At 48.5% G+C, this 25,724-nt stretch overlaps 16 protein-coding genes across 16 annotated transcripts; 8 read left to right on the top strand and 8 right to left on the bottom strand.

Annotated features, from left to right (window-relative positions):
* Positions 1-103: 103 nt before the first annotated feature.
* Positions 104-1,697, top strand: VC83_02330 (uncharacterized protein; the record flags this gene model as incomplete). Its single annotated transcript, XM_024465996.1, has 5 exons — positions 104-188; positions 242-294; positions 350-468; positions 577-1,603; positions 1,653-1,697. 5 exons carry the CDS (start codon positions 104-106, stop codon positions 1,695-1,697), a joined length of 1,329 nt encoding a protein of 442 aa, XP_024326481.1.
* A 174-nt stretch (positions 1,698-1,871) lies between these two features.
* On the bottom strand, positions 1,872-2,521 carry VC83_02329 (uncharacterized protein; the record flags this gene model as incomplete). The annotated part of the gene is made up of 3 exons (XM_024465995.1): positions 1,872-1,904; positions 1,981-2,212; positions 2,295-2,521. 3 exons carry the CDS (start codon positions 2,519-2,521, stop codon positions 1,872-1,874), a joined length of 492 nt encoding a protein of 163 aa, XP_024326234.1.
* Positions 2,522-2,765: 244 nt separating this feature from the next.
* VC83_02328 (uncharacterized protein) lies at positions 2,766-3,854 on the bottom strand. The gene is made up of 3 exons (XM_024465994.1): positions 3,611-3,854; positions 3,390-3,559; positions 2,766-3,338 (listed from the first exon to the last, which is right to left on the bottom strand). Exons 1-3 carry the CDS (start codon positions 3,795-3,797, stop codon positions 2,985-2,987), a joined length of 711 nt encoding a protein of 236 aa, XP_024326233.1. The 5' UTR covers positions 3,798-3,854; the 3' UTR covers positions 2,766-2,984.
* Positions 3,855-4,589: 735 nt separating this feature from the next.
* On the top strand, positions 4,590-5,843 carry VC83_02327 (uncharacterized protein; the record flags this gene model as incomplete). The annotated part of the gene is made up of 1 exon (XM_024465993.1): positions 4,590-5,843. The coding sequence occupies one exon, from the start codon at positions 4,590-4,592 to the stop codon at positions 5,841-5,843; it is 1,254 nt and encodes a 417-aa protein (XP_024326293.1).
* A 199-nt stretch (positions 5,844-6,042) lies between these two features.
* On the top strand, positions 6,043-6,775 carry VC83_02326 (uncharacterized protein). The gene is made up of 4 exons (XM_024465992.1): positions 6,043-6,223; positions 6,279-6,373; positions 6,430-6,440; positions 6,492-6,775. The coding sequence occupies exons 1-4, from the start codon at positions 6,200-6,202 to the stop codon at positions 6,764-6,766; spliced, it is 405 nt and encodes a 134-aa protein (XP_024326235.1). The 5' UTR covers positions 6,043-6,199; the 3' UTR covers positions 6,767-6,775.
* On the bottom strand, positions 6,776-7,785 carry COQ4 (Ubiquinone biosynthesis protein). Its single transcript, XM_024465991.1, has one exon. It carries the CDS (start codon positions 7,462-7,464, stop codon positions 6,820-6,822), a length of 645 nt encoding a protein of 214 aa, XP_024326237.1. The 5' UTR covers positions 7,465-7,785; the 3' UTR covers positions 6,776-6,819.
* A 41-nt stretch (positions 7,786-7,826) lies between these two features.
* Positions 7,827-9,287, top strand: VC83_02324 (uncharacterized protein). The gene is made up of 2 exons (XM_024465990.1): positions 7,827-8,152; positions 8,246-9,287. Exons 1-2 carry the CDS (start codon positions 8,033-8,035, stop codon positions 9,242-9,244), a joined length of 1,119 nt encoding a protein of 372 aa, XP_024326236.1. The 5' UTR covers positions 7,827-8,032; the 3' UTR covers positions 9,245-9,287.
* Positions 9,288-9,505: 218 nt separating this feature from the next.
* On the bottom strand, positions 9,506-12,142 carry VC83_02323 (uncharacterized protein; the record flags this gene model as incomplete). Its single annotated transcript, XM_024465989.1, has 5 exons — positions 9,506-10,775; positions 10,847-10,983; positions 11,031-11,719; positions 11,779-11,831; positions 11,883-12,142. 5 exons carry the CDS (start codon positions 12,140-12,142, stop codon positions 9,506-9,508), a joined length of 2,409 nt encoding a protein of 802 aa, XP_024326239.1.
* A 658-nt stretch (positions 12,143-12,800) lies between these two features.
* Positions 12,801-14,124, bottom strand: VC83_02322 (uncharacterized protein; the record flags this gene model as incomplete). Its single annotated transcript, XM_024465988.1, has 3 exons — positions 12,801-12,916; positions 12,976-13,577; positions 13,628-14,124. The coding sequence occupies 3 exons, from the start codon at positions 14,122-14,124 to the stop codon at positions 12,801-12,803; spliced, it is 1,215 nt and encodes a 404-aa protein (XP_024326238.1).
* An 811-nt stretch (positions 14,125-14,935) lies between these two features.
* VC83_02320 (uncharacterized protein) lies at positions 14,936-17,965 on the bottom strand. The gene is made up of 5 exons (XM_024465986.1): positions 17,666-17,965; positions 17,516-17,608; positions 17,004-17,464; positions 15,948-16,950; positions 14,936-15,885 (listed from the first exon to the last, which is right to left on the bottom strand). The coding sequence occupies exons 1-5, from the start codon at positions 17,841-17,843 to the stop codon at positions 15,698-15,700; spliced, it is 1,923 nt and encodes a 640-aa protein (XP_024326240.1). The 5' UTR covers positions 17,844-17,965; the 3' UTR covers positions 14,936-15,697.
* SSS1 (Sec61p translocation complex subunit) lies at positions 15,011-15,329 on the top strand (the record flags this gene model as incomplete). Its single annotated transcript, XM_024465987.1, has 3 exons — positions 15,011-15,095; positions 15,145-15,231; positions 15,289-15,329. 3 exons carry the CDS (start codon positions 15,011-15,013, stop codon positions 15,327-15,329), a joined length of 213 nt encoding a protein of 70 aa, XP_024326241.1.
* Positions 17,966-18,266: 301 nt separating the features above from the next.
* On the top strand, positions 18,267-20,018 carry VC83_02319 (uncharacterized protein; the record flags this gene model as incomplete). The annotated part of the gene is made up of 1 exon (XM_024465985.1): positions 18,267-20,018. One exon carries the CDS (start codon positions 18,267-18,269, stop codon positions 20,016-20,018), a length of 1,752 nt encoding a protein of 583 aa, XP_024326504.1.
* A 478-nt stretch (positions 20,019-20,496) lies between these two features.
* VC83_02318 (uncharacterized protein) lies at positions 20,497-21,706 on the top strand (the record flags this gene model as incomplete). The annotated part of the gene is made up of 3 exons (XM_024465984.1): positions 20,497-20,527; positions 20,591-20,848; positions 20,901-21,706. The coding sequence occupies 3 exons, from the start codon at positions 20,497-20,499 to the stop codon at positions 21,704-21,706; spliced, it is 1,095 nt and encodes a 364-aa protein (XP_024326505.1).
* A 48-nt stretch (positions 21,707-21,754) lies between these two features.
* On the bottom strand, positions 21,755-22,902 carry ADE1 (Bifunctional purine biosynthetic protein ade1). Its single transcript, XM_024465983.1, has 2 exons — positions 22,615-22,902; positions 21,755-22,564 (listed from the first exon to the last, which is right to left on the bottom strand). The coding sequence occupies exons 1-2, from the start codon at positions 22,762-22,764 to the stop codon at positions 21,800-21,802; spliced, it is 915 nt and encodes a 304-aa protein (XP_024326494.1). The 5' UTR covers positions 22,765-22,902; the 3' UTR covers positions 21,755-21,799.
* A 136-nt stretch (positions 22,903-23,038) lies between these two features.
* RPS4 (40S ribosomal protein S4) lies at positions 23,039-24,534 on the top strand. Its single transcript, XM_024465982.1, has 3 exons — positions 23,039-23,180; positions 23,317-23,739; positions 23,876-24,534. Exons 1-3 carry the CDS (start codon positions 23,167-23,169, stop codon positions 24,222-24,224), a joined length of 786 nt encoding a protein of 261 aa, XP_024326495.1. The 5' UTR covers positions 23,039-23,166; the 3' UTR covers positions 24,225-24,534.
* Positions 24,535-25,100: 566 nt separating this feature from the next.
* On the bottom strand, positions 25,101-25,719 carry VC83_09605 (uncharacterized protein). The gene has a single exon (XM_024473018.1). It carries the CDS (start codon positions 25,528-25,530, stop codon positions 25,213-25,215), a length of 318 nt encoding a protein of 105 aa, XP_024328786.1. The 5' UTR covers positions 25,531-25,719; the 3' UTR covers positions 25,101-25,212.
* Between the last annotated feature and the right edge of the window lie 5 nt (positions 25,720-25,724).

Here is a 25,724-nt window from a genome sequence, read left to right as displayed (position 1 = left end):
ACGAGCGTCCAACTGCTCAGTCAGCATAGCACCTGTCCACTAACCTAATTTCACTTGTGAAGACCCCCCGAATATCAAATCTCAACATTGGTTGAAATTCGCCATGTTTTATGAGGGTGACCTGAGGAGCGGTATCAATACCGCTATTGAGCAATCTAAGCTTGTAGCTTGCTATGTGCGAAGTCAAGGTAGGTGGCAACTGTTATAACGCGTTGGGCCATGCTGATATACCATCTATCAGATGACGGGGAGGAAACCACAACCTGGGAGAACGATTTCTTGAAAGACCCAGAAGTTAGTGCTAAAACTAGACATCACCCAAGATATTGATAACTGACCAAATGCGCAGATAGCGGACCTCGTTTCATCAAAGGCGATCCTTCTCCGCCTGTTGTCTCCCTCGGAAGAGTCGTCCTTTCTCGAACAGATATGCCCTATCGTGAAGCTTCCAACTTTAGTAGTCATTCAGTGCGTCTTTCCTTTTCATCCCCTCCAAGCCGAAGTGATGCAGATTAAGTCACTGCTCCATCCAGAGTTTACGTTACTCAAGACCCGCAAGCTAATCATCTACCGCAGTAATGGAGCCATGAAGGAATATCTCACGTCTGGAATATCAAAAGAGGACTTTATTAACCGGCTAACACCTGTCCTAAAGGGAGAGGAGAGTTCCTTTTCGCCACTTTCCGGAATCCCGGCCACTGCTCAAACAAGTGCAAGTATGGGGGAGGCATCTGATACCGACCAAAACCAGGCAGCCAGCGTGGCTGCCCTTCTACAAGAGCGAAAGATTCGCATGGAGGCCGATAAGAAAAAGAAAGACGCGCAAGAGAAGGCTGAACGTACCCGGAAGGCGGCCGAAAGAAAGGCTGCGGTAGAAGCTGGCCGGCCGGAAGATCCAAAGAGAGCCGCTGATTTGAAGTATGCAGCACTGCAGAAAAAACGACAGCAGGAAGCCCGAGAGGAGCGAGAGAGGGTTTTGAAGCAAATAGAAGATGATAAGGCAGAGCGAAAGGCGAGAGACGCCACGCGGAAAGAACAGGCAAAGATCGCGGCTGGCACCAAGCAGCCTAACCCCTTCACTGCACCGAGTTCAGAGATGGGGTCAATGAGAAGAGGTGATCGTTGTGCGTTGAAAGTACGCCTATTTGATGGATCAGCAATAAGCTCCCGATTCCCGTCGGGAGCCACATTGGAGGGAGAGGTTCGCAAATGGGTTGATCAAGAGCAGCAAGTTGCAGAATCACCATATATATTCAAGCATATCTTGACCCCATTTCCCAACAAAGAAATATCTATTTCAGAGGAGGGGAAATCGTTGCAGGATCTTGGTCTTGCCCCCAATGCAACATTGATACTGGTCCCGATCAAGGATTTCACACCAGCCTATGCGCAAGGGCCTGGGGTAACGGGCCTTCTTTCAAGTGGCGTCTCTGCGGGCTACGGTCTGGTCAGTTCCGGGCTCAGTTCTGGGTTCGGATTTGCGGGCCGAGTATTAGGAAGTGTGGTGGGAGACTCTGCCCAAGGAGAACCGCGTGCAGCAGCACCGCCTCCTCCGCAAGAACCAAGGCAAAGTGAACGGCATGAGTTGTACAACGGCGGTGGCGTAAGTCGTCACATTCTACAAGTTATTGGGGTTTACTAACATATTATAGCTCAATTTTGAACCCAGGCGGGATAATCAGGACAAGGAAGATTAGGTAGTTGCAACAGGTTATCATTGGTAGAGTGGAGTTCCAGGAGTTGGAATCAAGACCCCCATCCGGAATATTACCGTTCATGGCCTATAGCTATGTCTTGATAGCACGCATTATATACAGAAAAACAATCCGCTTCGTACAATCCAATCTTCCTTCTAACCCTTGATTGATAGTCTAGTAACCGCTGGCAGCAGACTGGCAAGCCTTCTATAACAACAAGACATATTAGCATCTCTTCTACTCATTGTAACGTAAGGGGACTGGAGGGGGGATGGGGTCATACTAGCTGCTCCAAGTACCACGAGCAAGTTTGCATGTTGCCCTGGTTCTCATCCAAGCACTTTGTGAACTGCTTCGCGTCGACCTCGCAGCTTCTTGCTCCCCAGTTGCTCTGCTCAGCCGAACCCTGAGACTGGGTCATTTGGGACTGCTCGGCCTCCGCTGGGGCAGCGGAGGAGCCGCCGCCGAAAAAGCCACCGATGGCGTGACCGATAGAGGAACCGACTGCTACACCACTGTATGAAATAGTTAGCAAAAGTTCACCATGTCGCCACCTCGGTACTTCGCGGACGAATCTGGAGTTGGGGGGCAACTTACGCAGCAGTGCTAGCCATGTTGGCGAACAAGCCTGGGCCAGCTGGGGCGGCAGCCGCAGGGGCGGCAGCTGGAGGAGCAGCAGCTGGAGGAGCGCCGGCGCGGTTTCCGGGGTATGCAGCAGTGGTTGCTGGGCGGGTTTGTTGCTTTGGTGCCACGGATGGGCGGGCAGGGGCAACAGTTGGCCTTGAGGGACGGCTTCCGCCACCGGATCTTCCTTGACGAGCCATTTTGTTGGAGGTTATGCGATTATGTTGGTGTGTGAAGTGAGATGTGAGGCGTGCGTAGAGTGTGTAGTGAACAGATAGATGTGTATAATTTTTATCTTGGGGAAGCTTTTCTGCAACAGGCTCAGGAACAGCAACGAACCTGGCCCGGCCGGAATATATATATACCGGACTGAGTCGAATTTATTCAACCGAGACGATCCGTTTTGATAATGATATAACTAACACTGGTAGTAATTTATAAGATGTTTGATATTTTAATTCATTACTCTATGGGTATCTTCCACCGCAAGCTATTTTTCACGTTGAGAAGTATTCGTGAATGCCATTTGTCCCATCCGTAAACCACCATGCCCCAACGAACGCCATCGCCATGCTGTTAACCTTTTTGCTCCCGGAATCAATCTTTACAAATTGAACTGTATTCAATTGGGCAGAACTTGGTCTGCATCTCCCTTCATGGGCTTCAGTCCTTCTTCCCCCCCTTGGATTTCTTCTGCGACTTATTCTTCTTGTCCTTCCTTTTTTTGGCAGACTTTGAGCTGTCCTGTTGCGACGAAGAAGTTGCTCCCTTTTCCCCGGATGCTTTTTCAGTCTCCAAAGCAGCAGCCTTTCGCTTCTTCGACGGCTTGGATTTTTCTTTTACAGATTCCTTAGGCGAATCCGACTCCGAATCATCGCTGGATGGGGATGACGGTCCATTGGGTACTGCTGCCTTCGTTGCAGCCGGAGCACTCTTTTTCTCCGAGCTAAACTTGATATGAACTCTTTCTCTGGCCAACTTCTCCGCTCGCTCTAGGTCCAGCTTGCTGTTTCCACTCTTGGGATCGGTCAGCACATTGACGAGTTGTGGCAGGCATTGACTACTCACCAGTCCAGCTCTGATAAATCTACCAGCAGCATTTTTTTCCAGTGCTAATCCTGGTTGTTTTGGTGTCGGGTTTTCAGCCTCTTTCAGTTTGTCGAAATATTGCTTGACGCGGGTTAACTCCAGGAAAACTGGGTGCTCTCGCGCCTTAACACCGTTCAATCGGAGATACGCTGAGACAGAACAGTTAGTAAATATCAATGTAAACTGGGAAAGGAGCTTACAAAATAATATCGACTCTACTGCGTATGTGACGAGAACGTATAACTTTGCTTTGTCTAATAGTGGCAGCTTGGATGCTGTATCGGATATGCCAGTCTCAAGTACAGGCGCCAGTGAGTCTTCCAAATCATCTATCTCATCATCGAGCTGCTCAAGCAGTGGCAGTATGTCTGTGGCCGCGGGATCCATTTTGAATTGCTCTTTACAGCACACTGAAGTTTAAGTGCCCTTGTCGCGATAGAGTCGTTATCGCAAAGAAATCAAAAATGGGAAACACCTTTGTTCAGATTGGTTGGTCGGGGACTTCGGAACGGATTAAATATGTACCCGCTCTTCGGAGCAGCATGCGACAGGGATTAACGAATTGTAATCCTAGAATTTGTTTCTCTGATCCCCGAGGTCAACTATTGACGCATTCCGCTTTCATTCAGCCCAATCTACGACCTCCTATCTGTCGAGCATATATTAGCGGCATAAAATCGCATGACTTAGAGAGCTACGCCCTGTCATTATCTCGGGAAACCTCGCTAACATCATTTTACCTCGAAGCTTGGCGAATACTACATCTGCTTACCCTCCGCCCTTCAGACACCCAAAGCGGCTGAGCCGCAAACTCACTGCCGACGTTCCTTTGGCGGGAATATGTGTTTGATATGAGAGGATTCTAAACTTTTTCGAGAAGCTGTCATCCTGTCTATTTCAACTTGCGGTCGACCGCTGTCGCGGGTGTTTGCCAGCATACCTCACAGACACCCTTTATGGAGCTGCGGTAACATTTTAGAGGGCCGGGGGGCTAGGCGCTTGATCTTCATCCAGTATGGAAGGAGGTACTCGTCGCAGAGGGTGCATTGGAATTCCGAATTTGCACATGTCGAACCGTCAGGAGAAGAAGGAGGCAGAGAAGAAGCTGGCTGCGGCTACGAGCAGAGGATACCGGGCACATCATCTCGAAATATTTATACGCAGAGAAACAGCATACTGATGCCGCGAACGTTAGAATCAGCAGCAGAAATAAATGCGTTGGATCCTCAACACCGCGAAATGAGGGAGGAGGAGGAGGAGGAGGTGGACCCAGGGGAAAAAGAGGGGGCTTCTACACACACACATTCGAAACCGAGTAGGATACACATTTTGGGCACCGGAAAGGAAGGGAAGTTTGTAGCCCATTCACTAGCCAGTCTCGGAGGCCGGCCGCCTATTTCTCTACTGTTACAACGGCCATCTCTCGTCAATCAATGGCATGCAGAAGGGCAGATTTTGGAGCTGCTCGAGGCCAAGAAATCCATGGTACAAATCGGATTTGATATCGAAAACCCGAATCTGACCCAAGCGGAATATACTCAAGGCCGGATGCTAAGTACCAAGAACGTGCTTTTTGGACAAGACGGCTGGAACATCGACCAACTCATAGTCACCACTGAAGCACCAGTTACAGTCCGTTCGCTTCTGCCTATAAAGGACCGACTCCACTCAACCTCTACGATATTATTCTTGCAAAATGGTATGGGTGTGATTGACGAGGTCAATGAAAACGTGTTTCCAAACCCAGCCACAAGGCCACGCTATATTGAGGGGATGACCTCGCATAGCCTCCGAAACCACCCAGCTAGGACGTTCACAACATTGCATTCTGGCCAGGGAGAAATATTTCTAGCTGCCCAGAAAGGTGATGAGACGTCACCCGACCCGGTGGGCATGATTGATTCCACAAGGAGCCTTCTACGGTCACTCGCTCGATCTCCCGCGCTGAATGCAAAGGGAGTATCGCCTACTGAGTTATTGGTACTAAAATTGGAGCGGCTGGCTGTGGAAGCTGTGATCGGGCCCTTATCGGTCATGTTCGATTGCAAGAACGGCGACTTGCTAAGCAATTACATGGTCACCCTTCTCTTACGAGAGGTGCTAAATGAGATCTCAACGATTGCCTCTGAATTACCCGAACTGAAAGGCGAAACTGGACTAAGTTACCGATTGCATCCTAGGAAGATCGAGAGAACCTTTGTCCAGGTTGCTACTATGACCAGTTCCGAGATCCATGACATGGTTCGGAGCGTTAGATTGGGGAAGAAGAGTGAAGTAGGATACTTCACAGGGTATATTCTCAAACGAGCGGCAGAGCTTGGAATTGATTGTCCTAACAACACGTTGATGGAACGAATGGTAAAGGCAAAGACGGCCATGAGAAGTCAGGAGGCAAACAGTTACATACCCTACAAAAAGGACAGAAGATTCTGATCCCTACAAGAACATAACCTCGCCAGAAAGAACGGTGGTGTATAGTATATATGTATTTACGAGCTGGGTGTACGATAGTGGCGTGTGTTTACAAGCGACGTTGGTGAGCCTGCATCTATTGATGAACGAGGCTTAGGTACGATATTCAATAGAGAGAATTTTGTAAATATAATACGATGGCTGTTGTGTATCACTTGGACTCTTTTGAGAAGTTGTAATTTGAAACCTTAAACCTTAAACCTAGGCTTGAAATTCTGCGGCCGTGGTCCCTTCGTCCTCGCACCCGAACACTTTAGTGTCAACCACGATCTTGAAAGAGCTACCTCTAGCGCAAAACACCACAACAGTCAACAAAGATGGCGGACGCTGATCTCGAAGAAGTAAGGCATATATCCGATCTACTGTCGCAGCCCCAGCTAAACAGCGCTCGTACAGATTAGAAAGGCGCGCCTGGCGCAGCTCAAATCCCAAGGTGGGGGAGGAGGAGGGGCAAGCAGCTCAGGCGGCGGCGGTCAAGATGACCAGAGACAGTGAGCGCATACCACCCGTCACACATTATGGGACATGTTAAACTGACAATATACAGGCAGCAAGAATGTACGTATACCGACCTAAACCAATCGACACAGAGCAGCTAACCTCCCATAGCTGATGCGAGACAGTCGATCCTGAACCAAATCCTCGAGCCAGCCGCGGCAGAGCGACTCGGAAGAATCCGTCTCGTCAAGGAGTCTCGAGCAGATGATGTGGAAAATAGGCTGATTACACTGGCAAGGTCGGGACAGTTGAGGCAGAAGGTCACTGAAGAGCAGTTGAAGGACCTCCTCAACGCCGTGGCTGAGACAAAGGAAGAGGAGAAGATTGTGATTAGCAGGCGAAAGGGAGGATGGGATGACGATGATGACGACTTGTTCAATATGTAGCCCAAATGGACTTGGGACTTGGCGTTGATCTACAATATTATACATATTTATACTCATTTTTCTCCTTCCCCGCCCTCCCTTTGGGCCTTCTTTTTCTCTTTCTGTTGCTTCCTGATGCTCCTCAAATCCGGAGGCCGCTCAATGCCCAGCCGTTTCCTCAGCGCAGCCACATCCGTATTCAGCTCCTCTTCCCAGTAAACGTTAATACAGTCCTTGGAATTTAACCCATTATAGAGTGCCCATGGTAAATATATGTCCCAAAATCTCTTTCTAGCCGCAGGCTTCATCTTCGTCACGGCGAACAAACTCAACCCCGTCATTGGCAGTAGTGTATTCGCAAACTCGAAGCCCTTCAGCGCAATCTCTCCCTCCACAAATACCGGCAATCCGGTAACTGCGTGGTAGAAATCGTGGCACTCTCGGTATCTTTGCATGACATATGCACACTCTTCATCATCGATATATTGTACTTGATCCCTAGTATCCGGTGTCACACCCTCACGATCCAGCCAATCCGCGTATGCGCGCCCAACTGTGTTTTCAGGAAGTGTTCGTAGATACTCTAGGCTCATCGTTTTCGAGGTTACGCGCGGCCTATCTCGGAGTATGCGACGACCTGTGTAATCGGCGAGCATAGCGTCGCGGAGGCGGTAGATAAAATATGGTGTTGCGGTTGCTTCGCCCAAAGCGGCAACCATGTCTGTGACGTCCTTCAGTCATTGCTCCCCCAACTAGCATGGATATCGGGCTCACCGTGTCGGTATGGATCGATTAGAGATGTAATGGCTGACCCGACAGCAAGTCCAGCTTGCTCGAGTCTCGTTAATGGCACATGGCCTTCATAGTTCGGTGGGGGTCTGTTGAGCACAGAAAATGGCCTGGGAGACGCGGAAATTGCACACGCCATATAGAGCTCACGTGGTAGCTTACTCACAACAGGCCTTCGTAATAAAAGGGCCATTCTGTTGAGCTGTCACTGCAAAAACCCGTAGTCAGTCGTGAGGGTTACTGGCTGATCTTGAGGTTGTTGTCAAGCATGTTCGGCATGGATCGAGATTCACGAAGGTGTGGAGCTGTGGCTGGTGAGCGGGCCCTCCCGCATATACTTTATTTTGCGTCCAAATTCATAACTTCACCCCATCGATTACTTGTGTTTTGCCCAGAAGAAAAGTATATGAGTTATACCACTTCATTGACTTAAACATGGCCGCCTTCTTTTAAATTTGGGAAGCATTGGAAGGGTTACTTCAGCGCAGTCTGCTGGTGATGGATAAGCATGAAGAGTTCACAAGATGGGCTGAATTACAAGGTGTTGAGCTCTATGGTATTGCAGCGCATCAATTTCCAGGCCGGGGCCTTGGGATTGTGGCTAAAGAGAGGCAAGAGGTTCGTGAAGCTCTCATATAGTTCATCCAAGACGCCTTGGCAAGAATTGGCATGACACATCTGATATCACAGTCCAATACTAACAAGAAATAGGCTGGAAAGATCATATTGACCGTCCCAATAAGTGCACTACGGACAACTCTTACAGTTCCCAAAGCAATTTCTATCCCGCTTGGTAAAATTACAGCCCACGGTCTTCTAGCTGCGGACATGTCCCTCGATACGGATGAAGCCAGGTCACGTTGGCGAGATGTTCTTCCTTCGCAAGAGGACTTCCAAGCGTCCATGCCCATTCTATGGCCTCCTATACTGCAGGATTTTCTTCCGCAGGCCGCTTCCGCTCTTCTCTCTAACCAGATAAAGAAGTTCGAGCTTGATTGGGCGACCGTCTCCGGTGCCTTTCCAGCTATTGACAGAGACCATTACCTGTACAGCTGGCTGATTGTGAATACACGCACATTCTACTATGTCCCCCCGGGAACTAAGAAGAAGAAGGATTCAAAGGATTGCATGGCGTTAAATCCCTTTGCCGACTATTTCAACCATGCATCCCAGGGATGCACCGTTGAGTTCGGGCCAGAGGGATTTGAGATTACTACCAACAAGGTATATGGAGAGGGGGAAGAGATTTACATCTCTTATGGCAAACATAGCAACGACTTTTTATTGGCAGAATATGGTTTCATCATGGCTGGGAATGATTTCGACCATATTCTCCTCGACAGTGTTATTATTCCCAAAATGGATGCTGTACAACTTCAACTAGTCAGAGACGCTGGTTATCTTGGGAAGTACGTTTTGGACAACGAATGTGTGTGTTATCGAACGGAGGTTGTTCTAAGAGCACTATGCATGCCAGCGAGACGGTGGGAACGATTCGTCGATAGCGGAGTGGACGGACAGCATGATCAAGCTATGGCCAACGAATTATTGATCAAGGTATTGAAACTGTACGTGGCAAAAGCGCAGAACCTCATTGAACAGTTACTATCATTGGAAGTGAAAGATAGGAGTCAAGTAGAGACACTTGTGCGGCGCTGGAACCAGATTCTATCGTTTCTGCAAGGTGCTATTGTGTGTTCAGTAGGGTAGCAATGAACGGAGCGGCACTGACAATTTTCATGGTCGAGCTTTTCCAACGAATTCATGAAGCTAATGATAAGAGTAACGGCTAATGATTATATACAATGGCTCCTTCCCTTCAAATCTCTAGAACCAAAAGGCACCAAGTAATAAAGGCACCATAGGCTGTCGAGGCCATTTACCACAAGGCCAACTTGATTGCAGTTGGGATCCCCAGAGCCCAGAGTTATGTTACAAACCCAACCTTTCTGAAAGTTCAAGCAGTGAAATTTAGATCCAAAAGCTTGTGCGCCGCGCTGTATTCTCTTTTGACTCTCCACTCTCGATATCTCTCCATTGGCTCGGCAGTAAAGAACGGTCATCATGGAAGCTCTTCTCTCTCGGATGGATTTCTTGACTTATAATAGTCCCTATAGCCAACCGAGGACCAAAATTAATACGTGGTAGAGTGTTCATCCCCGACCCCGCACGTACATTCTCGTTCGCGATATGGCTCGCCGCCTCGGATGTTTGAGGCCTAGCAATGACAGCGGAGTGGGAGGAATAGTACGAGGATGAAGCGCTTCCACCAACCAATGACTGTGGCAAGACCTCCTCGGCATCTGAAGCATCTTCGGGATTCACAGGCAGTTCGTCCAGACCTGGGACCTCTCTCTCATATGACGTTGCATCGTACGCTTCGCCAACAAAGGGAGAAAAGCCACAGCTAGAATGCCTTGGGAGAATATCCAACCCTAATTGGAAGGCTGGCTCCGTGGGGTTTTCAGGAGCACTAACAGTCCTCGTGGAGATAACAGAACGTCCTTTGAGGCGACTGAGCCTGTGGTTGGAGATATTGCGTTGAACAAGAGTGCTAAGCTCCGTATCCGCGGACGAAGATGGGCCATGGAAGCCTCCTTCGCTATTTTCCGTATAAGAGCTGTGGTCAGCGGTAAGTGCTCCATGGACGTAGACACTTCGTTCATCATTCCCATCCAGACCGAAGGCAGCGACATCGGCCGTACCATCCATTGCACTGGTAGTTTTAGACGGGATTCGTCTGCGTAGTGCTCCTTGACCTTGGCTATTTCCGCCAAATGCCACATATGCTCCGCTTGCATGAGCTGGAATATCCCTCCTTGATCTGAAAATGCTCCGTGAACTTCTCACAGTGTTGTCATCTCCCTCTTTCCTCGACTTGGTGGGCGGGTCAAATGTTCTCCGTTCGAAAAAATCCTTTTCATCTCGACTGGTTTTCTGCAAAAGCGTGTCGAGAATATCCTCAAATGTGATGATCCCTAGTGTCGCTGGGCACCTGATGCCTGTTACTATGGGTGATGGGTTGGCGTCGCCGGCATCATTCTGTGTGGCGTTCAGAAAGTCTGCTATCCAATCCACGCGGCCGCCGAGCTTTCTCAAGTCTAGGGACCCTCGAGCATTTACACCAGTGGCTGAAGACCATAGAGGTACAGCAGCCCGAGTATAATCTTTTATATTCGGAGATAGCGTAGCTTGATTGTCTGTCCAATCTCTTGCCGGGGCTAGGACCACTACAGCCATTCTGAGATTTGTTAATTTTGCTTCATGGACAATTTCTGGAACAAATGAAAATTATAGAGCGTTATTACATACCTTGATATTCCTAACTGAAACATATTTAGCAAGTCGTATAAGGGCAGGTCATCTCGTACGATAGGCAGAGGATATAGAGGTAGGTCTCTAACTCGAATCTCTTTGCCACCATTCTGCAAATCTAGCCCGAGGAGCGTCTAACTGGATCTCAGCAAAAAAACTCAGTATCAGGGGCTTTACCGACCTTAATGTGAAGGAAACCGTATATTCTGTGGTCGTTCGAAGCACTTCCATGTTTGGTTGGTGGGGCAGTAACCAAATCCTCGTTTCCAATGACAGGAATTCGACTATATGAGAACTGTTTGATTTTCACTATGAACTGTTCATTAACTAGATCATCGATTCCAATGAATTTGACTGCAGACCACGGAACGATAATGTCGGAGGTGGTATGGTCTGCTTTCTCTGGATCACCTGCAATATCAGTTATACTTTTGCTGTCGTAAAATGAGCCCAAAGGTGACTTCTCAAGAGTTCGACCATCGAGATCTAAAGCACCCCTTGCGGCCCGTCCAGCATCAGGGCCAAGGTGGCCGCCATGTTTCTCTTGCCGTTCGTGTAATTTGATAAGCATGGCCAGCTGCTCACTTGTATACATAGCTCCCCTCTCTTTTGGTAAAGTAAGTCTGTCGAGGAAAAATGAGAGTGGCCAGCTTATGATCGCCGTCAACCACATACAAGTCCATATGAATGGCCAGCAATAGTAGCTCCACAGTAAGGCTTGTCTGGGTATAAGGTATTGAGGGAATAACTCCGAAAAAATCGCAATGGCTATTGTCGATACCACCACCGGTATCCAACCTGTTCCAAAAAGAGACTGGACTATAATAGGGAGCGTCTCCATGCAGACGACTGAAGTCAAAACCATGGAGCCTAGAAATATATAAGCTATGCAAGCCCCTCAAAAGACCAATTCAAGGCATAAAACTCACAGAGAAACCAGCTAGCGTTCCTTTTAATCCGAGAAACAATCTCTGCTTGACGTCTGTGAAGCTGGTGAGCTATGACATAGACTCAACCTCAGAAGGAAACCCACCTTTGCCATTTCGGGCCTGTTGTACTCATAATTTGGAGCCAAGTCATATCCAAGCTGGAAATTGCTAACGTGAGGCCTGCTAGTAACGCCGCGATTACCACAATAGTCAATGCAACAGCAAGAAACCCAAGGAATGGCGCTTTGTGTTCATCGAAGCGATACCTTCGATAGCATTCGCAGTTTTCCGGCTGAGAATATCCTGGGTTGCCAAAGTCCGCCGCCTGTCTGAGAGTGAGTTCGCTGTCACCTTTCGCCATCATGAAAACTGCAGTTCGGATATTTATAATGTTTCGTGGGTCTGCTCAGAGCCAGGTTAATGCTAGAAAGTCTGTTTGAACATATGCCTTTTCACATAATACTTCTAATGAGTTCATTGAGAAGCGTGTCCTGAAATTGTGGAAGACAGTGGCGCAAATTTAGCTTGCAAAGTTGGCAGCAATCAAAGCGTGCTACATATGTGAGAAAACGGGAAAGTGCAACCAACACGCTACTCCAAGTTCGCACTTGCCAGAAATGAAAGAAAAGAGAAGTAACTAGTGGCCTAAAAAAACATCATTTGCTGCCGTGCGTATATCAAAGACAGGTCGGATCAAAACCAGGAGTTTATTGCCTCGAAACCCCTATCCGCCGAAGTACAATATGAGACATGATACAGGCAAAAATTATAATGTGTTGCGTCAAGAGTTGATTCGCCTTCCATATTTGAAGCACTTCGGATCGACTCGGCAGATACGCTGAATATTGGTACAGCTTTGAGTTTGAAAAATCGGGCACAGATATGCTGCTCTATACCTGAGGAACACTCACCCCCAATACCCTAACTCCAAATAACTCTTTTCAAATGTGACCTTGAGACGGCACACCCCGGGCCGTCTTTAATATAGCAACATTTCCTTTGGGAGTAAGGACCAACGACAATTACTCTGGGCGAGGTCGTTTTGCTCCATGGGGATTTTGCCAGTCTCCTCCAGTTGCCTGGTTCTGTGGGAAGAAGGCTGGATTGAAATGCGGCTGCATACCTGGGAAACCAGCACCTGCTCAACTTAATTAGACTCTGTGAATGGATTTGTACAAAGGGTGATTAGAGCCTTACCTGGCATCCCTGCGCCCATTCCCATGTTCATGGGGCCACCCATCGGCATTCCACCCGGCATACCGCCCATTTGCATCCCTCCCATAGGCATGCCTCCCATCATACCGCTATTCATGCCTCCACGACCGCCTCTCATAACACCGGGCCCACCTCGCATATTGTTCATCATACCCCCGCGATTGAATCCGCCCGAAAACTGGCCTCCACCCATGGAACCCGCGTTGAAGCCACCCATTGGTGCCTGGAAGTTCCCACCCATGCCACCCATGCCGGGATTCTGGAAGTTGCGGTTGAACCCGCCTCCCATGTTGTTGTTCATGTTACCACGATTGTATCCACCACGGCCGCGGAAGTTGCCACCGTAGTTGTTTCCTGAGCTCTGTTGAGTTCTATCGTAGTTGCCAGCGACTGGTCGATTAGTCGGGCCATCTTTTCCAGCTCGCATAGGTGCATCCTTTGGCAGAGTCTTGAAAGGGTTGACATCTGGATTCGAGTAGGTTACGACATGTTTCTTGACATATTGCTGCCCTTCCCCGAAGGTATCTATCTTGTGCTTTGCTGCTGTGGCAGCTTGCTGAGAGGAGAACTCAACGTATGCTTGTCTGTGCACATGTTAGCAGCAGAAATAAAATATACCCAGAGACGCTCTTACCCCTTGCTCTTTCCGTTCACTTTGTGTTCACTGAATGTTATCTCTTTTAGCTCATCTTCACACTGAGCCTGATTAATCCATCCTCGAACATCGTCATCAGTATTCCACCAATGCAAGTCAGAAATTAGAAGGGCCGTTGTTGCTCCAGGATCGATTGGCCTCTCATCAGAGCCTTCCTTGCGTTTCACGCCCTGCTGTTGCGGAGCTTGTTTTGGGATGTTGAGAGCATCTTTACCGGACTCATCGGTACTTTTGATTTGTTGGCGTTGTTCTTGGGGATGACTATCGTGCGCAGAATCAACTTTAATGTCAACGTATTCTGTGTCTTGCTCTTCCTCCTCCACTTCAGTCGGGTTATTGGCTGCGTCGGTGTTGTCATTGTTGGCACCATCGATCTTTATGTCTCCCTCTTCGTCCTTTGCGGCCGGTGTAGTTGGAGTTTCTTGCTCGTTGTTGGTATCGCCATAAATATCGATATCAAAATCGTCGTCCGCCATTGTAGGTACTGTGGTCTTCGTGGTCTCCTTGTCCTTTATTGCCGCCCTTGAATCAAATGACTATAGAGGATTGGAGCACATGCCAAAATGGAAGGCAGTGAGGAGATTTCCAGAAATGTATATTTGAGAAACAGAAAAAGGATGTTCTATATTGTACAGAAGTGAGGTCAGCAATAGAAAGATAATTGACCGAAGTATCGCATGTTTCCCACCAACCGACGTCCTTGGAATTGATATTCATTATAAGAACATAAAGATACGTACAATCCCTGAATATTATTCAACTGCAGTACAAATCAAAGTTTGATAGTTCAAACGGCGGAGACAGAAGAGAGTATGTTAAGACGAAGCTCTGTGCTTGCAATCTTCCGTTGACATCCGTGTCAGGTACAGGCAAACTGATGTCTTTGAAGACTGTATGTCAAGTATTGAAACCTCCCTCAGAAGTACAGATCCTTCAATCCAGCTCAAGCTGTAGAGCAAACCTCTAAGCTCTTATCTCACTACCGAATAGTGAAGCCACGTGCGTAATAACTGCTCGTATTAGACACTTCCCGAGCACAGTATTGATGCCGGCCGTAAATCAATACCTTACAAAAGTAAACTCTAAATGAAATAGAGTTGTGAGAAATGAAGAAGATGTTGAGTCGATGATACCTTGTCGCCGCGTAACTAGATGATGTCGGAAACTCGAGAGCGACGCGAACCTCCTGATCTGATACACAACGGCCAAACGTTTATCCACTTCCCATGCTTCCACGTGACATCAACTTTAAGGACACGACTTCCCCAACCCCAACCTCATTTCGTTCGAATCGATAGATTCTGTGCCTCCTTAAGCACAATCTCCCTCCTCGAGCAGTAATTACAACACATATCACCAATCATGTCTGACCAATTCCAAGAGATCTTGGATATTCCAAAGGACTTCGTGAAGGATGGCACCATGTTCATCAACCGCTGCACAAAGCGTACGCTATATCGCCACCTGCATGGAGATTTAAGCTAACTGTATAATAGCGGATCGCCGCGAGTTCACACAGATCTCGAGAGCTGTTGGCATTGGTTTCATTGTGATGGGTGCTCTTGGTTACGTTATTAAGCTGAGTCTGTACTCCCGTTGCGCATGGGTCTGGATATTTGCTAACAAGTTGATTGTTACAGTCCATATTCCTGTGAACAACATCCTTGTTGGCGGTGCTTAAATATTCAACTGGGTGAAAGGAGTGTAATTGGGTGGTGAAGGGAAAAGCATTATAGAGCCCCTCGAAGAAGCTTCGAAACGGATTCTTTGTATCATAGGCGCGGACAAATACAGGCTCATAGGCGCAACACTTTGTTAAAGCTCGGCGTATTGAGTTCGGGAAATGAAGCCAACAAGCAGTTCTGCTACCAATCTTGCTTTTATGATTCGAATCTTGAATATCCATATGCGCCCAAACCGTTCACCAATGCCGAGATAATACCAATGCCAATACACCGCTCCAAGCAGATACCCAAGGCCATTGGCAATGGTCACGCCTGGATATTTCATGGTGTAGAGTCACGCAGACTAAGTCATTTCAATTACTATTTACCAGCCCATCCTCCCTCTGCGCCGACGTGGAGTACGACTGTTAGAGCTGTAATATGACGGATCGACTTTCAATTTCTCATTTACCCTTACTCCTCCGGGTTCCGCCTCGTCGTCTTCCGCCTCGTCGTTCCATGAATGGGTAGTAACGGTACCTGCCCACATGCCATGGCCATTCCATGCGGAAGCTGTGAAGGCGATTGTCAGTTGGGGTTCTCTCAAAGTATTACTAAAATCGGAGTTACAGTACCTGCGATTACTGGTGCGTTGGGGCTCCAGCTTGCATCTCTCACACAAGTCCTCCATTGTGGCGCTGACTCGCCATCATCATCTTCATAATACATATTGTTTGCCGTCTCCGGGGAGAAAGGCCTCGTATCTTGTGTAGCTTGCTGCACGTCAATTTCACCTGCTATTGTTGCGTCCATATTCCATATGAAGACTTTCCCGGTCGAGGAGCCGGAGTAAACATATCGACGGTTTGACGAGTTAGGAGGGCTGAAATGACACCTGATTAAGGTGGAGAGCACGTCGTGGCCGCGGAAAGTCACCACCGAATTGTCATTCGGATGTGGACGCCAGTCATCCAAGTCGTAGCTCCCCCATCTATAATCGAAATGTCCACGTGGAATGCTGACTTGTGAAAGCTGGCTGCTGGCTGTCATCTGCCTTAGATCCCAAAGCTTCATGGTCTGATCTTTGCCGTTTGACAAGCAATAACGCCCATCACCGTTGGAGTCGATATATGTGACACCTTCAGTATGGCCTACAAAGGCGCCAGCTTCACGGCTATCGCCCATACTTCGGCGGTCCCAAATCTTGACCAAGTTGTCATCGCTACCCGAGAATATTATATTTGAAGAGCTTTTATCGGCAAAGCATACCGCGTTGACTTCGTCTTCATGGCCGTTGATCTCCAGGATGGTCTGCCGGGACTCGATATCATGAACTAAAATGGACTCGGAAGATGTGCCCGCCACCAACTCTCTGCCATCGCCGGAGAAGCGTATGCTGAAGATACCAAAACCGTCATGCCGTTGCCTAAAACCATTGGACCCTATCCCACGTGTGCCATTATTAGATAGATCTAAGTCGTAGGGGTCACCGAGATCATTGGGATCTGTTGGCGCCAAGCAAACTCTGGGAGACACAGAGGTATAAGCTAGATATCTGTTGTCCGGACTCAGAGATGCATCCGTCAGCGTCCATCTGCCGAATGGATAATTAACAGTCTTATAGTATCTCCATTCGTACTAAGGTAATGCGTTAGATTTGACTAAATTCTCAAGGAGATGGATAGCCTTACCGGATTCGACGTATCGTACATTCTCACTTTAAAATCTTTCACACAAGCAAAGAAAAAATTGCCATCATCTGAGAACTGACCCGAATAAACTGGCGCGTCGTAGTTGATAATAGTGTCGACTTTCGAGGAAGGGACCATGCCTTGAGCCATTAAGTTCTGATTTGCTTTATGCCTAGCCCCGCCGCCTATCCCCAGCTCTCTGTTCAGTATCCTACTTGCGAGCTTCTTCCTTTGTCCCGTTGTCCTGGTGGCCGGGATTTCATTCGTGCCGAAGTCGCCAGAGCTCATGAGCTCACTCCCCTTCTCACTGGGGACTCTAGGGAACCTGTTTGGGTCGGGCTTCTCTCTTCGACGGCGCCGGCGAAGTGGAAATGTTGCTCCTTGTCCATCATCAACGTCATGGGTGCTGCGTAAAAGAAGTTGTTGTCTAGCCCAAAGATAGAATATCTGAGCCGGAGATGCTGGGAATATATTAAACGGGCACAGTTACTTTGGATTCTTAGACAATCTACCTCCTTGTAGATCTCCAAGATCATATTCCTGTGCCTCCTCACCCCCTCCCTCATTGTCAGGTAATACTTCAATCGTGGCACCGCCTTCGGCGTCTGGCAAAACGTTAGAGTGATCTCAGCCACGGATATATGAAATTTGTGGCGGCAAACCATAGTAAATTTCTGAGCCCGACCCCTCGTCTTCATCCTCATCCTCATCCTCATCTTCATCCATTAGCTGTTCAAAAAAGTCATGCAACCTCTCATCAGTTTCCTCGTCTGTTGTTGGCTCATACTCAGAGTCGTCATGGTCGTCCCCAGAGGTACCGTTTTCATTAACATCCGCCATATCCGCCGACGTCAGTGCTGCAGAACTCGTTCCAAATATTGTGTGTTTATAGCTGTTGTAGATCGGTGAATATTAACTCTTGTTTGTTCATATCTTCTGCATATCGACGAACATTAGCAGCGAGTACCGAACTTGGATGCTTATAAAGTACCCGGCTGTCGTCTTACTCCGCAATTCCTTATCGACAATCTTATCTACGGAGTTAGTCGGTATTACAGGGAGGCTAGTACTGGTCACGTGATGATATCCCTCCACGTCGTCTGGCATAACTAGTACATCGTCAGTTGTTTGCGACCATAGGGGGGCCACACACATGTTACAACCTGACAGGCGCATATAGAATACCACTTCTGATTACTACTCGGTTGCTTATAATTATAAAAAAGGGTTTCTGTAGCCATATGGCCATGCAGGCCATCCGCCATGTATGCTACGATCCAGCCTCGACTTATTGCTTTACTCAACGATGATCATTCCGATAGCCAAGGCTTATACCCCCGGTTCGACCTGCCGCCATTACAGGATCCTAATATCCTGAAGGCCTCTGGTAGACATTCGATCCTAGAGCCAGTGGCGTCAAGGAACGATAAACAATCAGCGCGAGGGCCACAACCGAAAATATTAAGTTATGATGGAGATTCTCCAGGTTCGCACAATAAAACCAGGGCCAAGTCTAGCAGCCAAGTTGCTGTGAATTCGTCTGTCATAGACAGCAGTGTGGGCGAGCCTTCTGCCCAGTCTTTGCGGAAAATATTATCTGACGACTCCGAAATAACACACCCATCTGCGAGCAGAAAGCGGCAACGATTAGAAGACCGAAGCGGCGATTTTGTTCAACTTCCTCAACCACCGACGAAACAAAAGGCTGTGAAGCGTGTTGTTCCACCAATCATAATTGGGCTGCACGAACCTCCGCCAAATCAAGCTGCAGTTTTTCCTCCCATAGCGTCGAGCTCTTTCCACGATTCCCATGGCCGAAACACGCTGAATACATCTACGAATGAAGCAAAAGAGGATATATCTACCAAGGTTCAAGCAAAACAACCCAACCCCCCAGAGGGTCTCCCTGGAAACAAACCTTCTGGCAACAAAAGGGTGGGAGTTCAAGCACGGAAGAAATGGACGGATGAAGAGACGAGAAATCTGATATTAGGTGTGCAGAAGCATGGAATCGGAAACTGGAAAAGCATTTTTGAAGATAAAGAGTTGACTTTTAATGGTCGGACTCCTGTTCATATCAAAGATCGTTTCCGGACATGCTTTCCTGGCGCACTTCAAAACGATAATATTATAAAGCCCATTTCCAAAGTCAACCGTAAACCATCGGACTCGTCCAAATCCCATAAGGACCCGAGTTCTATTCCTACAAGGGAAGAGGATAGTTCGGATTCCAGCGATGATTCAACCGTCAACGAGAAACCGAACAGTCCTCAAGTTAAATCCACCAAAAAGCCTCGTGCTCACCGGAAATACTTTGACGACCTTGTGGAACAGGGGGTTGTCAAGGCATTCCCAAAATCTACTCGTCGAGGACGCCGGCTGTTTACTGAAGAGGAAGACAAAAATATTAAGAAGGGGGTCGAAACATATGGGCAGTCATCGTGGACGTTGATACAGCGTGATCCAAAATTCGGGCTCGAAAGTAGGAAACCAACTGATATTCGGGACCGTTTTCGAAATCTGTTCCGTGACAAGAGTAATGTTGACGAAGAGGGCGAAAACCCAAGAAATTCTGCATCAACCACGGCTTTACTCGAAATACAGCCTTTAAACGGTGGCTTATCATTACCAACTCAAGAATCTCTTTCTCAAGATCGCATGTTTGGTCCAGTTCAATACTACCCCGACATTGGTATATCCAAGCAAGCCATGCAACCACCCTCGTTCAACTTCAGGGGTTCGTTCACAGAATTTCTTGGCCCGCTTCCAGTCACCGATGCTGCTGATGCGTTTTCATTCCCTCCATCTTTTGACTGGCAGGATAATACTGTCCCGTTTTCTAGTACTATTGGCGAAATGGATATCTCACGACTATTGCTGGATGATAGTTGGGCGGCAGATCCAAATTCCAACTTGAAGCAGAAGCAAAGCGTTACCGACATCAGCAGTATCTGTTCTGCAATACCGCCACCGGTACCGCCATTGATGTCGAACCATAACGTGCCAGGGATGTGATATGAATTCTTACGCTGTAATATCCAATTGCTTATTTCGCGTACAAAGACGCGAAGCCTGTGATGGTCTTGAATCAATTATAAAGTGGTTCTCGGCCAGGCCTGGTTTTAGTATAGCATGGGTACTACAAGACAATGTTTATGGCCCCTCTATTAGAATCTTCGTGATCCACTTCAGTGACGCCTATGCCAAAACAATAATTATTTTGTTTTGAATTCAAACCTTTCATATCTAACCGCGGCGTCTTTCGCAGTTGTTACGTACGTGACGAGTCAAACGGCGCGGAGGACATTTTGCCAAGCCGTCCCCTGCTTTTACCCCACGTAAAAAGGAATAGTCCTGGTGGCCAATGACTCCACCTCCATTTTCGGAGCTTATAGGTATGAAGTTACATATCGGATAACAATTCTTGAATTAAAGACAAAGGCGATAAATTTACACACACCACGCTCGAAAATAATACCCCAAATCGTGGAACATGTCTGCTCCATTCCCTACCAAGAAGTGCGGTGAGTGATGTTACCCCGCCATCCCCCACCACGAGGAATGATTTCTGACTCAACCATCAATAGGTGTTCTGGGCTGCACTGGTTCAGTCGGCCAACGCTTCATCCTCCTCCTCGCACAGCACCCTCACTTCAAGCTCCACGCCGTGGGCGCTTCGTCGCGCTCGGCGGGAAAAAAATACAAGGATGCCGTGAAATGGAAGCAAGCCTCGCCCATGGGCGCCGACATTGCTGAGTTGGTGGTCAAGGACTGCAAGGCGAGCGAGTTCGCGGATTGCGATGTCGTTTTCAGCGGACTCGATGCTGAGTTTGCTGGAGAGATTGGTATTTACGCCCCGGAGCCTGTGTGGCGCATTGTACTAACACAATTCTTTAGAAATGGAGTTTGTGAAGGCGAACATCCCCATCTTCTCAAACGCAAAGAACTACCGCAAAGACCCGATTGTCCCACTCGTCGTGCCAACCGTCAACCTGCCACATTTCGACGTTATCCCAGCACAAAGGAAACAACTCGGCCTTGGGAAGGGATTCTTGGTCTGCAACTCCAACTGTGCCGTCATTGGCATAGTCATCCCGTTCGCTGCACTACAAAAGGCATTCGGGCCAGTCAGCCAGGTCAGCGTTGTCACCATGCAAGCTGTTTCCGGCGCAGGATACCCAGGTGTCAGCAGCATGGACATGATCGACAATGTTGTGCCTTTCATCTCCGGCGAGGAGGACAAGCTTGAGAACGAGGCCCAGAAGATCCTGGGAGGCGTCAATGCTGAGGTTTCTGGCTTCGCTGAGCAGAAGGGACTCAAGATTTCTGCGGCCTGCAACCGTGTTGCCGTGTTGGATGGCCACACTGCCTGCGTCTCATTGAAGTTTGAGCGCCGCCCACCGCCATCTGCGGAGCAGGTCAAGCAGGCTATGAGGGATTACGTGAGCGAGGCACAGCAGTTGGGATGCCCATCGGCACCACAGAACGCCATCTTGGTCATGGATGAGCCGGATAGGCCACAGCCGCGACTGGACAGGGATACCCAGAAGGGATATACCGTCAGTGTTGGACGAGTAAGAGAAGATGAGAGCGAGATCTTTGATATCAAATTTGTGGCTCTGAGCCACAACACGGTCATTGGTGCTGCTGGATCGAGTATATTGAACGCTGAGGCAGCTGTTCTTAAGGGCTACATTGAGTAAAGTCATAGATCAGGATTTGATAGCGTTTCAAAAAATATTAGATGAGCATTTTAAAACGCATTCCATATATACTATCCTTCATAGATGCTATGACTATGCACTGCCCCACTTCTTTCCCGTCAACAACTCATAAGCTTCCACGTACTTTACTTTCGTGTTATCAACAATCTCCTGGGGCATAGCCACTCCTTGTTTACCCTTGACCCCCTCCGCTGTCAACCAGTTGCGGAGGTACTGCTTATCATAGCTCTCCTGATCGCGTCCAACCTCGTACTTGTCCTTTGGCCAAAATCTTGAAGAGTCAGGTGTCAGGACCTCATCAACCAATACAACCTCATCCGTCTCCTCATCCAATCCAAATTCAAACTTGGTGTCCGCAATGATGATGCCCCTTTCATATGCGTAGTCGCGGGCGGCCTTGTATAAAGACAATGCAAGCTCCTCTATTCTGGCAGCGTACTTCTCACCTACAACCTTAGCCGCTTCCGAAGGATGGATGTTCTCGTCGTTCGCCCCGGCCTCAGCCTTGGTGGATGGCGTGTAAATGGCTCCTTGCGGGAACGGTTCAGCCTCTTTCAGGCCAGCTGGGATGGAGATGCCGTGCACAGTTGATGTCTTCTGGTACTCTTTCCACGCCGAACCAGTGATATAGCCGCGGACAATGGCCTCGATCGGGAAGATCTTAAATTTGCGAACTTGCATAGAGCGGTTGCGGAGAGCAGCTCGCTGAGACTCTGGGACAGAAGGTGGGAGATCTAGAGTGACGAAGTGCGTGCGGAGACCCGGCACCAACGTGGGGAGGACAGAGAACCAATGGCTGGAAAGGAGGGTGAGAAGTGCGCCCTTGGATGGGACTCCCTGTACATCATCAGTACTTGGATCACATACTGCAGGACTGGGCACTATACATTCTTCATGATCACATCATAAGCGGAGATGCGGTCAGAAGCCACGAAGAGAAGTGTCTTCTCGTCAACCTCGTAGAGATCTCTGACCTTTCCCTCGGCGATTTTTGGTAGCCCCTCAATTGAGGATGATGTAAGGACAGGGTCGGCCATTTTAGTAGCGGTTGTGATAGATAGCTTAGATGGCTTGTATATATATAAGAATGCACACTTCAAGCTTCTTTAAATAGCTTGTAAATATTAAGTTGGTGTTCAGTGCCCGAGTAAACCTGGAATCCTCAAGGTTTCTATGCGTCGGAGCAACTGGGAGGAGCTATGAGCCGAATCGGAGGGGTAACCAGAAAAAGTTTCCATCCCACCTGCCGATAACGATAAGATGAATATCACGTGAATTTCCACGCACTGACCCCTACTCGAGCTTTCTTCGAACCCAAATCGCTTAGGGCACTAGCGCCAACTTCTCCCACAGACATTTCGTGAATCTGAAGTGAACTTTTTGCTGCTCAACCACGACATCGACAACCTTTTGTAACTCCATCACACCGAGTCGCAATCATGGGTAGAGGACCGTAAGTATATACCAATCAATACCTGAAGCCATATTCCTGGAAAATGCTCGAAGTCCAGCAATTTTGCGGATCCACCAATCTCGAAATCCGCGTCGAATTCAATTGCTTGACCAGATGCTAACATTACGTTCTACAGAAAGAAGCACCAAAAGCGCCTGAGCGCGCCATCGCACTGGCTCTTGGACAAACTGTCCGGTTCCTACGCGCCTCGCCCATCCCCCGGTCCTCACAAGCTCCGCGACTGCATGCCGTTGATCGTCTTCATCCGTAACCGCCTGAAGTATGCTCTCAACGCACGCGAGACCAAGGCCATCGTGATGCAGCGTCTCATCAAGGTCGACGGAAAGGTCCGCACCGACACCACCTACCCCGCCGGATTCATGGATGTCATCACCATCGAGAAGACTGGCGAGCACTTCCGCCTCGTCTACGATACCAAGGGCCGTTTCACCGTCCACCGCGTCCAGGCTGAGGAGGCCGAGTACAAGCTCGGCAAGGTCAAGCGCGTTCAGCTTGGCAAGGGTGGAATCCCATTCTTGGTCACGCACGATGCTAGAACGTAAGTTCTGTCAGACATCATTCAGCCGTTGGTCCAAGCTTTGGTCGAATCTCCGTGGAGAGGGTTCGGAAGGCGATTGCTTTGAGATCAACGGTTGCTATACTCCCCTACAGAAATGCTGACCCTATATGTTTAGTATCCGCTACCCTGACCCAGCCATCAAGGTCAACGACACCGTGAAGATCGACCTCGCCACCGGCAAGATCACCGACTTCATCAAGTTCGACACTGGTGTCATCGCCATGGCCACTGGTGGTCGTAACATGGGCCGTGTTGGTGTCATCACCCACCGCGAGCGCCACGACGGAGGCTTCAACATTGTCCACATCAAGGATGCGATAGACAACAGCTTCGCCACCCGCGAGAACAACGTTTTCGTCATCGGCGGCGAGAAGCCATGGATCTCCCTGCCCAAGGGTAAGGGTGTCAAGCTCACCATTGCTGAGGAGCGTGACCGCAGACGTGCCCAGCAGATCGCCAACTAAATGTGTGGTGATTCGCTTTGTGTTTGTTCTGCTTGCTGGGTATATCTGGAATGGAGTAACTTGGGCTGCATTATGCGTTCACTTTGCGGGAAATTTGCAACTAGCATAGTGAAAGAATTCGAATGACCATAAAAGTATTCCCAGCAGAGAGATTATACTGAAGATAATCTTCGTGTTCCCCCGTAGTATGTGACTTGCAGTATATTTTTCAAACTTTCGGAGCCCATCCCACAGTGGATCATCTATCTATTGGATAGACGTCTAATCGTCGTGACCAAACTTTTCGCTTCGCTCAAGGTTAGAGTAAGCAATACGCGGCTGCCCAACCGGAGAGGAAGCAATACGCGGCTGCCCAACCGGAGAGGAAGCAATACGCGGCTCATCAACAATTTCGACTATAAGTACCTCTCCATAGTAATTTGTATGTAAAGATACATAATCAAGCCATTCTATGAAATTATCACTTCTTCGCTCCCACTCCTACCCTCTCTCCTACTCTCGCCCTCGCCCTCGCCCTCGCTCTTGCTCTTAGTTTAGAGGGCTTCTAGGTTAGGAATTGGGTCCTCAAACTCCGGAGGAATTAGGAGGCCAGCTTTCCGAATACGCAGTCGAATAAGGCACATCGTACGTATCTATAGCAGCTTTAAGGCTTCAAACTGCCCTTTTTAGTAAGCTTGAATAGCTAGAGCAATTCGACCTTCGTTCTGAGCTAATTGAGAGCTCTAGGGCAGAATTACCAGCTGACTTGCATTACTGACTTACTTGTGGAATACGTTAACATATTAATAAGTAAGCGGATCGTATACGTCAAGGGATCACGACCCACCCTACTAATTCAGTCCTACCTGCCTTCCCTAACTTAACATGCCTCAACTACACAACACCTGATTGGCTTCGAGAGAAGGCCGAATTGCTCTTGCGATTAATATGTACAATTCGGGCCATTTTACAAGTATTCGCAGTGCTACGGACACGTACAACATCCCATTCACAACATTATTGGGGCGTCTTCGAGGACGACTAGCAAAGCACGAACGCGGTCTGTAAACTGCAAACTCATACGGAGATAATGAGGCATTTCAATCTCGTAAGCGCAGTTGGAACGCATAAAAGCACAATTCCTGGAGTTGGTCTCGTGCGCTTTTTCCACATCTGAAGAACCTGCATGCTGGACGCTCTGTGCTCTCGGAGAAGCGCGGTTACCATGATTGGCTGGACTCTGCGTTCTTGGGCGAGAGTGAACCTGTCGCGTCTGCTGCCTCATGGATATGTTTAAACCAGAGTAGCATTTAATCTTGGTGGCCATCTAGCTGGCGCCCCCCCAAGAGATTTCCCGAGAATGGGCCCGATCCCAACAAAGAAAGATCCAACGATCCAGCGAACGATGGCATGACGCTCATCCAAGCTCATAGGGCAACACAACCCCAGGAGGATTACATCTTTGTACCACCTAACTCGTAACCAAGTAATAAACAATAAACATGCATCGTGAACCTTGCA

Source organism: Pseudogymnoascus destructans, assembly GCF_001641265.1.
Source record: "Pseudogymnoascus destructans isolate 20631-21 unplaced genomic scaffold scaffold_5, whole genome shotgun sequence".
Classification (NCBI taxonomy): Eukaryota; Fungi; Ascomycota; class Leotiomycetes; order Thelebolales; family Thelebolaceae; genus Pseudogymnoascus; species Pseudogymnoascus destructans.
The sequence above is the reverse complement of the archived record's forward strand: the minus strand, read 5'-3'. Positions and strand labels throughout refer to the sequence as shown.

What these genes read in the sequence shown, in the direction of transcription:
- VC83_02328 (XM_024465994.1), bottom strand. Translation starts at nt 3,797, where the DNA reads ATGGATCCCGCGGCCACAGACATACTGCCACTGCTTGAGCAGCTCGAT. An exon ending in AGTAGAGTCGATATTATTTT is followed by an intron (nt 3,560 to 3,610) that starts GTAAGCTCCTTT and finishes GTTCTGTCTCAG; the next exon opens with CGTATCTCCGATTGAACGGT. An exon ending in GATTTATCAGAGCTGGACTG is followed by an intron (nt 3,339 to 3,389) that starts GTGAGTAGTCAA and finishes ACCGATCCCAAG; the next exon opens with AGTGGAAACAGCAAGCTGGA.
- VC83_02326 (XM_024465992.1), top strand. Translation starts at nt 6,200, where the DNA reads ATGGCGGACGCTGATCTCGAAGAA. An exon ending in CGGACGCTGATCTCGAAGAA is followed by an intron (nt 6,224 to 6,278) that starts GTAAGGCATATA and finishes GCGCTCGTACAG; the next exon opens with ATTAGAAAGGCGCGCCTGGC.
- COQ4 (XM_024465991.1), bottom strand. Translation starts at nt 7,464, where the DNA reads ATGGTTGCCGCTTTGGGCGAAGCAACCGCAACACCATATTTTATCTAC.
- VC83_02324 (XM_024465990.1), top strand. Translation starts at nt 8,033, where the DNA reads ATGGATAAGCATGAAGAGTTCACAAGATGGGCTGAATTACAAGGTGTT. An exon ending in TGGCTAAAGAGAGGCAAGAG is followed by an intron (nt 8,153 to 8,245) that starts GTTCGTGAAGCT and finishes AACAAGAAATAG; the next exon opens with GCTGGAAAGATCATATTGAC.
- VC83_02320 (XM_024465986.1), bottom strand. Translation starts at nt 17,843, where the DNA reads ATGGCGGATGTTAATGAAAACGGTACCTCTGGGGACGACCATGACGAC. An exon ending in GGGCTCAGAAATTTACTATG is followed by an intron (nt 17,609 to 17,665) that starts GTTTGCCGCCAC and finishes ACGTTTTGCCAG; the next exon opens with ACGCCGAAGGCGGTGCCACG. An exon ending in TCTTGGAGATCTACAAGGAG is followed by an intron (nt 17,465 to 17,515) that starts GTAGATTGTCTA and finishes ATATATTCCCAG; the next exon opens with CATCTCCGGCTCAGATATTC.
- ADE1 (XM_024465983.1), bottom strand. Translation starts at nt 22,764, where the DNA reads ATGGCCGACCCTGTCCTTACATCATCCTCAATTGAGGGGCTACCAAAA. An exon ending in ATGATGTGATCATGAAGAAT is followed by an intron (nt 22,565 to 22,614) that starts GTATAGTGCCCA and finishes GATGATGTACAG; the next exon opens with GGAGTCCCATCCAAGGGCGC.
- RPS4 (XM_024465982.1), top strand. An exon ending in GTCACGCACGATGCTAGAAC is followed by an intron (nt 23,740 to 23,875) that starts GTAAGTTCTGTC and finishes CTATATGTTTAG; the next exon opens with TATCCGCTACCCTGACCCAG.
- VC83_09605 (XM_024473018.1), bottom strand. Translation starts at nt 25,530, where the DNA reads ATGGCCACCAAGATTAAATGCTACTCTGGTTTAAACATATCCATGAGG.